The sequence below is a fragment of the Bos indicus x Bos taurus genome, chromosome 6, assembly GCF_003369695.1.
Source record: "Bos indicus x Bos taurus breed Angus x Brahman F1 hybrid chromosome 6, Bos_hybrid_MaternalHap_v2.0, whole genome shotgun sequence".
Classification (NCBI taxonomy): Eukaryota; Metazoa; Chordata; class Mammalia; order Artiodactyla; family Bovidae; genus Bos; species Bos indicus x Bos taurus.
Genome location: NC_040081.1, coordinates 84,654,467 through 84,667,085, shown reverse-complemented (window position 1 = coordinate 84,667,085; position 12,619 = coordinate 84,654,467). Strand labels below are relative to the sequence as shown.

At 36.0% G+C, this 12,619-nt stretch overlaps 1 protein-coding gene across 3 annotated transcripts in view; it reads left to right on the top strand.

The window, feature by feature from the left end:
- Positions 1-9,224, top strand: part of LOC113894349 (UDP-glucuronosyltransferase 2A1) — a 53,158-nt gene extending 43,934 nt beyond the window's left edge. For 2 of the 3 annotated variants that reach the window (XM_027544658.1, XM_027544659.1), the window contains exons 3-6: positions 2,409-2,540; positions 5,014-5,101; positions 5,500-5,719; positions 7,743-8,112. In XM_027544658.1, the coding sequence (XP_027400459.1) occupies positions 2,409-2,540; positions 5,014-5,101; positions 5,500-5,719; positions 7,743-8,022 (720 nt within the window). In that variant the 3' untranslated portion in view covers positions 8,023-8,112. Of the gene's footprint in view, positions 1-2,408; positions 2,541-5,013; positions 5,102-5,499; positions 5,720-7,742 lie in introns of all 3 variants that reach the window. The other variant, XM_027544657.1, reaches the window with a different exon arrangement.
- The last annotated feature ends 3,395 nt before the right edge of the window (positions 9,225-12,619 follow it).

Genomic DNA, 12,619 nt, shown 5'->3' with positions numbered 1-12,619 from the left:
CTATGATCATTTGAGTGATAAAGATGCTTTCATAAAAGCTAAGTGTTGATAGAAGACATGGAACCAGACAGGGCTTCTTGGAGAGCAGTAGACTTTACTGAACCAGGAAAGAATTGATTGAAAAAAATTTTTTGAGATGACAATGATATGTTCAATTTCAAATTCACTTTAAGAAGTCAAAGGAAATTTCAGGTGAAGATTTCTAAAAATCATCTGGTTAATACAAGATTTCAGTCTCAGCTGAGAACACTGGAAATAAATTTGGGAGTCATTAATGTAAATTAGAAATCATATAACTGAGAAACCAAAATGCTGAATTGGCTCTTTATAACTATGATACCAGGAATTTTTGGGGGGTAAAAAAGAAAATCATGCACCCATATTCCAATGTTAGAAAGAATTAATAAGGAGTGCCAGAAATATCAGAAGAAAACAATATTTAGAAGCATAAAAAGAGAATAGTAGGTAAACAAAGGAAGAATATTGTACTTGACTATATTCATCAATAGGCAGTGAAGAGACAGATATTTATTTGCTTGTGTTGTAGGTAAATGAGCATACTCTTTGTACATGAGGGCAGGTTAAATGATGTTCCCATAAGAGTTCTTGATTTCTCTTTAGGGGAAGATGGATACTGAAGTTTAAAATTTCACTTCCGGATTGTGAATATGTGTTTCACGCCAATAGGTTATAGCTAAAAACAAGCTCCATTGAGTGTTACTACTGGAGATAAGAAACCAATATCTAAAATAAATAAAGGTACAGAAAGATGCATGACATATTCCATGGCTCACTTGCCACATCATTGTGTTTATCATTCCACTCCCACTTTTCACATGCAGGCGATTTCAGAAAAATGGCTCAGACATGTTTCATAAGAGGGGAAATGTATTCCATTCCAAAACTCAGTTATTAATATAGATATTTCAGAAATATGAATACCAATCATGGCTTATCTTTCTCATGAAAGAATTATGCCAATCACTGGACACACAAAATAGAAAAGCGATGAAATTAAACTAAGAAACCAAATCAAACAGATAAGTGTATAATTCTTATACACAGGTATGTGTGTCTATGCCTTTGTGTGTGTGTGTGTGTATGTGTGTGTGTGTGATGTTTTTTTTATTCAATCACTGTCTATGTAGGGAGACGAATCATAGAGATAAAACACCAATTCCTAGGACATCAGGTATTCTCTTAATTTTAACTGAGCTAAAAAGAGTGATCTGCTTTTGTTTATGGCATTGTCTTTCCCTTGGTAATTTTACTAGCCTTTAACTGAGAAACACCAGTGACTGCAGGATAACCATGAATAGTTACAAAGAGATGACACGTCTCTAGAAGGTGACATTCACATAGATAATGAGGAACCTCAATCCCAGACTTTGCTGTCCCCAATTTGCACAACTTCCCAGGTGATGCTAGAGGTAAAGAACCCACCTGCCAATGCAGGAGACCAGGTAAGAAATGTGAGTTTGATCCCTGGAGGATGAAATGGCACCATGGTGGGCTCTAGTCCACGAGGTCGCAAAGAGCTGGACATGACTGGAGCAACTTAGCATCCAAGTGATCATCAGGAGAATTTTATTTGCAGAGAAATGTATAATTTACTTCTGTTCTAAGACTCACATTTTGGGCACATTGTTAGTGTCACACTCTTGTGAAACAGAAGCACTGTGTCATAAGTGTTATAATGACTGTAACAGGAATTTCACTCCATTATCTTTTTTCAAATATATTACTATATATAGCAGTTGTTTAAAATCATTTTAGCCCTATTAAACAGGGAAATAATAAACATGAGGAAAATATCCTAAATGCCTAACAGGAAGCTAGATAAAGTTATTCAAAAGGTATTGACTGTAAACTGGGATGCTAAAAATTTTAAAAGCCTAATTCAGAATCCTTCTTTGGGCTTTCTTCCAAAGAATATTTTTACAAGTTTGCAGACAGGTCTGTTGGTTCATAAAATTAAACTTTGGGAGTAATAGTTCCATGTACCATGAGAACATCTACCATTTATCACCTATTAATTTCATATAATGGTTTGGTTTCATGTTTTTATTGTGTAATCACCCATTGTATATTTAGCCCATCATTTCAGAAATACATTTCCTCCTAACAAGACTAGATGGTTCTATATGGCAGAAGACAGAATCAATCTAACAATGTCCCTCACACATCTCTTGAGTCTTCCAATTTAGAAGTGTAAGAGAGTCTTTTCCCCCCTGTGATTGGCACTTATGTAATAAACATAATTTTGTTGATGTGTTCAGTTGTTCAGTCACATCTGACTCTGCAACCGCATGGACTGCACTTCTCTGTCCTTCACTCTCTCCCAGAGTTTGCCCAAACTCATGTTCATTGAATTAATAGTGCAATAAAATATAATCTTATCCCTGCAGGAAATGGAAGAATTTGTCCAAAGTTCAGGTGAAGATGGTATTGTGGTATTTTCTCTGGGGTCAATGGTCAAAAATCTCACAGAAGAAAAAGCCAATCGCATTGCCTCAGCTCTTGCCCAGATTCCACAAAAGGTTAGTATAAACTCCAATTCTGGTGAGCAGAGTCACTTTGCAATTGTAGAGAGTGGGTGGCTTTTAGTATTCTTTCCAGATAAAAATTGTAACTCATCCTTCATGAAACAAAACTGGCACCACCTTTAAGTAAAAATGTTTCAAAAGATTCAGATGTATTTGGGACACACTTTACCACTTTCTTACTGAACCTTCACATTACTATGAAAATACATCTTTTCATGAAGTCATTTATTTTCAATGAAATAGAGATGAAATGTTAAGATTCTAGTAATTTTTTCATATCAGAACTTATTAAATGCCATATACTCTGCCACATCTTTTATACACATAATCTTATTTAATTCTTAGATTGCCCATTATGAGGTAGCGGTTTCCACTGGTCACATAGACATCCTAGGAAACTGAGGCTTATAGGGGTGAAATAATATGCTGAGGATCACACAATGAGTATATGGTAGTATTATGTCTGTTGGACTCCAGGGAGCACAGCTTTAACCTCTCTGTTATTCTGCTGGCCATACTGTTCAATCCAGAAAAATGAATACACCATCCCAACCATGGTCTTTCAAAGAGGACAGGAAAGATTCCTTGAAAGATCTGAGAACCAAGTCACCTTAGTAATGGGGAAAAAACCCAGAAAGTTCAGTTCCATCTTCAAGGAGCATACAGCCAAATAAAGAGACTAGATCAACATACATACTAATGGGAGAGTGGCCCAGACAGATGAAACTGACTGTCTAGATATGTACTCATTTATTTAGACAGCTATACCTCAGTCAGTTGGTACACGTACCCTATTGCCTTCAGTTCAGTTCAGTTGCTCAGTCATGTCCAACTCCTTGTGACCCCATGGTCTGCAGCATTCCAGGCCTCCCTGTCCATCACCAACTCCCAGAGTTTACTCAAAGTAATGTTCGTTGAGTCGGTGATGCCATCCAACCATCTCATCCTCTGTCGTCCCCTCCTCCTCCTGCCTTTAATCTTTCCTAGCACCAGGGTCTTTTCCAGTGAGTCAGCTCTTCGCATCAGGTGGTCAAAGTACTGGAGTTTCAGCTTCAGCATCTCAGTTCTTCCAAATGAATATTCAGGGCTGATTTTCTTTAAGATGGACTGGTTGGATCTCCTTCAAGTCCAAGGGATTCTCAAGAGTCTTCTCCATCACCACAGTTCAAGAACATCAATTCTTTGGCACTCAGCTTTCTTTATGGTCCAGCTCTCACATCCATACATGACTACTGGAAAAACCATAGCTTTGACTAGATGGACATTTGTTGGCAAAGTAATGTCTCTGCTTTTCAATATGCTGTTTAGGTTGGTCATAGCTTTTCTTCCAAGGAGCAAGTGTCTTTTAATTTCATGGCTACAGTCACCATCTTCAGTGATTTTGGAGCCCAAAGAAATAAAAGTCTGTCACTGAGTTCACTGTTTTTCCATCTATTTGCCATGAAGTTATAGGACCAGATGCCATGATCTTAGTTTTCTGAATGTTGAGGTTTAAGTCAACTTTTTCACTCTCCTCTTTCAATTTCATCAAGAGGCTCTTTAGTTCTTCTTTATTTTCTGCCATAAGGGTGGTGTCCTCTGCATATCTGAGGTTATTGATATTTCTCCCGGCAATCTTGATTCCAGCCTGTGCTTTATCCAGCCCAGTGTTTCTCACGATGTACTCTGCATATAAGTTAAATAAGCAAGGTGACAATATACAGACTTGATGTACTCTTTTCCCTATTTGGAACCAGTCTGTTGCTCCATGTCCCGTTCTAACTGTTGCTTCCTGACCTGCATACAGATTTCTCAAGTGGCAAGTCAGTTGGTCTGGTATTCCCATCTCTTGAAGAATTTTCCAGATTTGTGGTGATCCACACAGTCAAAGGCTTTGGTATAGTCAATAAAGCAGAAGTAAATGTTTTTCTGGAACTCTCTTGCTTTTTTGATAATCCAGCGGATGTTGGCAATTTGATCTCTGGTTTCTCTGCATTTTCCAAATCCAGATTGAACACTTGGAAGTTCGTGGTTCATGTACTGTTGAAGCCTGGATTGGAGAATTTTGAGCATTAATTTACTAGTGTATGAGATGATCTAGTTCTCTTAAATTAAAAAAAAAAAAACTTACAAATTATTTTAATTTACCCTTTCAGAATATCAAGTGGTATTTGCTGTTTTCAGATTTTGGTATAGACTTTTTCTTGAAAAACTTTCTTCACAATATTTTTTGTTTTTGATTTTTAAGTTAAAGTTAACTGCCGTAAAAGGTACACATGAACATGTCCATTGTTTGAAACTTTTAATAAACTTCTGTTTACTTCATATAACATCTCAGCACAGGCTTTCAAATAGCAAAACAAAGAAACAAACAAAAAACTGGTATGGGCTATATGATTTCTAAATAGCTCTATAGCCTTAAAATGCCTTAATTTTGTTTGTTTGTTTGTTTGTTTTTACTTCACAACTAAAGCACTGTCTTCCACAGGTTTTATGGAGATACAAAGGAAAGAAACCTGCCACGTTAGGAGCCAATACTCGGCTCTATGATTGGATACCACAGAATGATCTTCTTGGTAAGACCAAGGAAATTCAATAAACAAGTGAAATATTTAAATTTCCACATTTTACTTGCACTTTTGAAGCAAATATAATTAAAGAATTGGTCATTTATTTTAGATTGATACTTCCTCTGATTCTCAAAAGGGGATCTTCATTTTAAGACTCTCATCATTCTTTAAATTTCAATCTCAGTTCAGCTATTACCTCTTCAATAAGTCTTTCCAGACAATGCAAAGGGGATTAATTTTGCCTTTTTCAGGGGTCATGGTATTTTTGAGGTAGAAATTACCCATGTTTTCAGCTTTCATAGAAAATATTGCTTTCTTCATTGAGTTATCCAAGAGTTTTTACCCCATGTTTTTCTGAAATTCTGTTAATGTTTCACCCACATCTCATCTAATCTCCTATCTAGGTCATCCCAAAGCAAAAGCATTTATCACTCATGGTGGAACCAATGGGATCTATGAAGCTATCTATCATGGGGTGCCTATGGTGGGAGTCCCAATGTTTGCTGATCAGCCTGACAACATTGCTCACATGAAGGCCAAAGGAGCAGCTGTGGAAGTGAATATAAACACAATGACAAGTGCAGATTTGCTCAATGCCTTGAGAACAGTCATTAATGAACCTTCGTAAGTACTACTATTTTATTTTATTGTGTGTGTGTGTGTGTGTGTGTGTATTTGGCTGTACTGGGTCTTCATTGCCTCTCACAAACTCAATAGTTGTGGTCTGCAGGTTTAGTTGCCCTACAGTACTACCACTTTTAAAGGCTTATCTTTAATTATTTTACCTGTGATACTCAAAAATGTCCAATGTTTCATGCATTTTAAACTAGTGTATTTTCAAATATAAATAACAACTGCAACATTATATGAGAACCATTTTATTACTTCCTCTCCCAAACTGCTGAAGCTATTGGCTGAAATTGTAAAACAAAACCAAGATTTCAAATATTCTATTAGTGCTTTCTCAAAAAAAATAATGCTGGTGATTATGTAAATTCTCAGATCTTTTCCTGGACAATCTGCTTATGGACTTCCTAGTAGGTATTTTCTCTCAGTATAGGGTTATTTACAATCTTGATCTGGAGTAATTTCGAAACTATAATTCACACAAGGCCAATATACGTTCTTGGAAAAATGAGGCAATTCATTTACAACTGACTTATTCCATCTTTTTTATATGTTTGTGTTTTACCACATTCTGTAAAGAATGTATTTCTTCCACTCCCTTCCTCATAACTCTTAACATGGTATGTGACCAGCAAAGTTCATGTCACAGCAAGAATTAACATTTTTTTAACATACCTGTGGCTTTTCGTTCATTTAGCATGTGACATGCATCCTATACTTACTTTTTTCTTCAACTGGAAGGAGATTTTTTTAATACTCAGATAATGAACAGAAGATTACTATATAGATTATTAAAAATTGCTCCTAAAAACTAATCAGAAAAAATAAAAATCTAGCAGAAAAATAAGGAAAAGTTTGAACAAGAATTTTGCAGAAAAGGAAATCTGAATTGGTTATAAGCATTTGTTCATTAAAACCTCATCCCTAAATAGATAAAGTCAAATTAAAACCAAGAGATAACATTTTATACTTACCAGATTGAAAAAAATAAAGAAATTAAGAAATCTGGCAAAACTATTGACCAGAATGTGGAACAACTGAAATCCTCAGAAACTTGTCTTAAAATTATAAATTTATATAACCATCTTGGAAGATGATTTGGCGTTAGCTAGTAGTAGCTCAGATGGTAAAGCATCTGCCTGCAATGCAGGAGACCTGGGTTCGATCCTTGGGTCAGGAAAATGCCTTGAAGAAGGAAATGGCAACTCACTCCAGTATTCTTGGCCTGGAGAAGCCCATGGGCAGAGGAGTCTTGTGGGCTACAGTCCATGGGGTCACAGAGTCAGACACGACGGAGCAACTCACACACACAGTGACCTCAAAGTCATGAACAATGTGAAATTCCACTTCTAGAGAAACTCTAGCCTTTGCTTTGTGAGCTTGAACATGCCACAAGTGTACAAAGGAACATGGTCTATAATAGAAAAAGAAACTGACATAACTCACTGTCTATCAACAGGGCTGCTGAGTAAATCATGGGGTATATATCTAATGCAATACTACACAGTAGTAAAAAATAAACCATGAGTAAACCATCAGTACAGACAAATTTCACATACAATATTGAGCAAGAAAAGCAACTTCTTAAAAATACGTATTAGATGATATTTCTTATTTAAAGTTCAAAAGCATGGAAACTAAATGCAAACAGGGTAAAACTACAAAGCAGTGTGTGGCAATAATAAACATGCATTCAGTCTTTACCTCCATGGAAAAGAGAGAAATGTGTTTGGAAAGGAATCTTCAGGGTAATACTTTTAATTAATTATTCTTTCTACCTTATGTATACATGTATCCTGTTAAGTACAGGATAAATTTAATTTTTAAAAAATATTGAAAATTGAATGTGTAAAGTTCTTTTAGCTCTGAAGGGAGGAATCCTCCTAACAGATGGTAATGTATAAATTAGAGTCATGACTGTAGAGAATAAAGCTTTAGGATAAAAGCTATGAAATATTACTATACTTACCTTAAATGAAAACAAAACTCTCTATATAATTTCCATGTTTTTGCCTACCAGTTATAAAGAGAATGCTATGAGGCTAAAAAGGATTCACCATGATCAGCCTGTAAAGCCCCTGGACCGAGCAGTCTTCTGGATCGAATTTGTCATGCGCCACAAAGGAGCCAAGCACCTGAGGCCAGCCGCCCACAACCTCACCTGGTACCAGTACCACTCTCTGGATGTGATCGGGTTCCTGCTGGCCTGTGTGGCAACAGCTGTATTCTTGGTCACAAGATGCTGTCTGTTTTCTTGTCGAAAATTTGGTAAAACAGGAAAGAAGAAAAAAAGAGAATAGATCTTTCTAAGTTTGCCAAAGGCTTGCATGGGCACTTCTGTTCGTTCTAGCCACAATGACCGTAAATATATCTTCATCTTATTTCCAGAATTCCATTCGTCTCTACCTTAACATAGATATAAATTCTAGAATTCAACAACAGCATTAACCATGGGGATGTTCCATTCTTTCTTTATCTTTTCCCATCTGGCTTTACTCTCTTCCTCAAACATTCCTAAGAAAGGTACACAAATAATTTTATGTTTGTCTATTCATAGTATCAAGCTTCCGTGGTGGCTCAGAAGGTAAAGAATCTGCCTGCAGTGCAGGAGACCTGGGTTTGATCCCTGGACTGGGAAGATCCCTGGACTGGGAAGATCCCCTGGAGAAGGGAATGGCAACCCACTCCATTATTCTTGCCTGGAGAATTCCTTGGACAGAGGAGCCTGGTAGGCCAGATACAGTCCATGGAGTTGCAAAGAGTTGGACATGGCTGAGTGACTAACACTTTCACTTTCATTCATAATATTAATTTTTTCTTTATTTTTAACTTTAAGTTATATGCTGACTGACAATATATTGAATCCTGTGGAAAACATAATGTACTTACACAAATGTAAGTAAGAGCTGATAGATGCAGAGAACACAAAGAATAAAATTCACAATATTTGCTAGAACATACGAATTAGAAAACCATCATAGGATACTAGTCTATTACAAGAAGAGTAATGATTTTATTTGTCATAAAAGACTTTCTGCTTGCCAAGTGTTACTGAGGTCAGAGCATGAATTGATAATAACTGTGATGGCATATCACACCAGGGACAGTGAAAATCTACAGATTTTCATTAAACACATAGATAACCATACCTACATTCCTGACTTTAGTCAGAAAATATTCTTGTGTACCATTTTGTACAAGAGACTGAACACTGCCTTCAAGCAAGAGATCTATTGAATTATTGGTTATTTTTTCTCAAGGGCAGAGAATGTCAGCAGTATGTTAAGGAAGAAGAGATAATTTTTAGAAAAAATAGCAAGAAATATAGAAAACATTTTAATAATTTTATGAAAATTGTAACTTATAGTACAATGGATAATCTTGAAGTTAAGGTCCAATTCATTATATTTTAAAATTGTTAATGCTCATAATCTATAGCCACTATAATCAAAAGTGTCATTTTATGTCAAAAAATAAATATTTACTTGATTGATACAATTATTATAATAGTTTTCAGTCTCTATTTTCAATAAATTTAAATTTATCAATTAATTGTTCAAGGATATGAGATGTTAACAAACCTATTCAACCAAGGATTGTTGTTGTTGTTTGTTGCTAAGTCATGTCCAACTCTTTTGCAATCCGATGGGCCATAGCCTTCCAGGTTCCTCTGTCCATGGAATTTTCCAAGCAAGAATATTGGAATGGGTTGGGATTTCTTTCTCCAGGGCATCTTCTTGACCCAAGTATTGAACCCAAGTCTCCTGCCTTGTAGGCAGATTCTTTACCACTGAGCCACCAGGGAAGCCCCTCAACCAACTCTACGCTGTAGTAAATATGTATCAATGCAAAGCACTAAAGAGGAATAGTTATATTGGATTCAGCTTTGCATTAGTTTAACAAATGCATTAAAGATTTTACTTTCTTTATCCATTATAAACTTAATGACACATTTAATTGAAGTTTTAATTTCAATATTTGATATATAACTGAAAAAAAATAAATGGCATCCACAGACTTACTGAACTTTAAAAAACTCTTATTTATTTTAATATGGTATATTGAAAATGAATTCCAATTTAAAAATAATTATATCACTGAAGTATTTCCCCTTGAATATGGGGCCTCCCAGGTGGTATAGTGGTAAAAATCTGCCTGCTACTTCAGGAGATATAAGAGATGTGATTTCCATCCTTGGGTGGAGAAGATCCCTGGAGTAGGAAGTGGCAACCTGCTCCAACATTCTTGCGTAGGAAATCCCATGGACAGAGGAGCCTGGTGGGTTACAGTCCATGAGGTCGTGAAGAGTTGGATGTGAGTGAGCACACGTGCACACACACTCAAAAATGTACAATACTGAAAATGAAAATAAATTCTACAGATTTATTGTGAAGGATAAATATGTATTTGTTAAATGTTATCTTTCTAAAAAGGCGAGTCATCCTGATATGTTTTGACTTTAACAATCATGTTTTGAGAACAGATATTTGTTTGCTCTATTCTCAATTTATTTTTGCTAATTAGAATGTAGCAAATAGTTTAGGTCTCATGAGAGCTGGGCTGGCCATTCCTGACCAGCTGACCATGAACACTATCTAAGTGCAAGCACCCATTTGGTTTCTGAGATTGGACACCCATTACATACAGGACTAACTTCAGCTCCAGAGCTGCTGCTTGCCTGATAGCTCCCTTTCTGACCCTAGTTATCTGTAGGTTTCTTCCTTTGCCTGAGAATCTCACTAATCTCTTAGAATGTTACTGCTATCTTTAGTGAGAATTGAAACTATGGAGGAAGAAACAGATGGTCAAAGATATAGAAATGGAAGCAAAAAGCAATTGCTGAAGACGTGGTCTCAAGCCAGGAAAAGAATGATGATGAAATATAATTACTATCTTCCCCCATTGCCTAAATACAGCTAGAAGCTACAGAGTAGAGGAATTCAATTAATACAGTGTACAGATGTGAGCATCCTGAGATATAAAATTTGAAAATAAAATTGAGGATATTAGGTCTGGGGAGATAAATGAAGAATAAAGCATTCCAGGATCACCATTATGAGCAGATTCAGAGGAAGCTTTGAAGCAAGAATAAGGAAGAATGACTAGTTATTAGGAACAAAACTGGGGGTTCTTTCTTAGAAAACCAGGAGAGGATGATGTTTCAAGAATGAAGGGATGAACAATTATGAAATAAACATTCTAATTGATGCATGGTATAAAACCAAGGAACTTGTTAAAATCCATTAATTTCAAAATAAACATGAATTATCAAAAAAGAGACCAATGCATCCAATTTTACAGATACAATCATTTACTTAAAATTTTAAAAATTATTAATTGAATAATCATGAGAAGTAATAACAGCTCAATAAAATGAACAGCTCTGAAAAATTATATGAGTATTACAATTCATTGAATATATTTTCTTCAGCTGTTTTGTTTGGTGATTTATGTACATTTCTCTAGTACTTACAACCCTCTCATACAGACATGTTCAATTTATTAGAATGAGTAAGAAAGTCATATGCATTTAATATAACTTTGTGGAAATATATTAATTTAAAACAGTAAGTGAAAAAGAGGATGTTTAAATATAACTATACATATTTATTTACATGTTTGCTTGATATGTACTCAAAATTATGCATGCTAATACAGGGCTTCTCCATAGCTCAGCTGGTAAAGAATCCACCTGTAATGCAGGAGACCCTGGTTCAATTCCTGGGCTGGGAAGATCCCCTCGAGTAGGCTATGGCAACCCACTCCAGTTTCTTGCCTGGAGAATCCCCATGGACAGAGGAGCCTGGCAGGTTACAGTCCATGGGGTTGCAAAGAGTTGAACATAACTGAGCAACTAAACACAGCACATATATGCTAATGACAACTACTAGAAAGAAGCTTGAAATCTGATATTTCATTCACCCATTTATTCAAGCAGATATTTTTAGAGAAAATATGGAAACTTTTTGGAGACTCAGTGTGCTCTTTTAGGGGATGTAATAGTTAACAAGATAAACACTGTATTTTTCTTTATGAAAAATTACTGTCTGACAAGGACTTTTAATGGGCACATACTATAATCTCCATTGCTGATAAATAAATAGGAATAGTCATGTTCATAGTAGACAAATGCAGAAAGATATGGCAATTTTCCAGACAAAGAACAAAGGAAAGACTCATAACTTTGAGAAAGCATGGATATGAAAATAATTTAAAAAGTTTATTAAAAATAATTTAATAACTTTATTAATAAAGTTTATTATTTATACACCATAGGATTTTACTTTCACCACCAAACACATCCACAACAGGGCTTCATTTCCGCTTTGGCTCAGCCTCTTTATTCTTTCTGGGGCCATTTCTCCACTCTTCTCCCATGGCATATTGGACACCTACCAACGTTGGGAGTTCATCTTTCAGTTTCGTATCTTACTGCCATTTCATACTTTCATAGGATTTTCAAGGCAGGAATGCCATTCCCTTCATCAGTGGACAGCATTTTGCCAGAACTCTTCACCATGACCCATCTGTCTTGGGTGACCCTATACAGCATGGCTCATAATTTCATTGAGTTACATAAGGCTGTGACCTCTGTGATCATTTTGATTAGATTTCTGTGGTTTCCATTCTCTCTGTCCTCTGATGGATGAGGATGAGAGGCTTGTGCAAGCTTCCTAATGGGAGAGGCTCTCATAGTCAACAAGAGTCCAAAATTCAGTACTCGAGCACAATCTCAAAAATGACAGAATGATCTCAGTTCATTTCCAAGGCAAAGCATTCAACATCACCGTAAACCAAGTCTATGCCACAACCACAAATGCTGAAGAAGCTGAAGTTGAACGGTTCTAGGAAGACTGACAAGACCTTCGAGAACTAACACTAAAAAAATATGTCTTT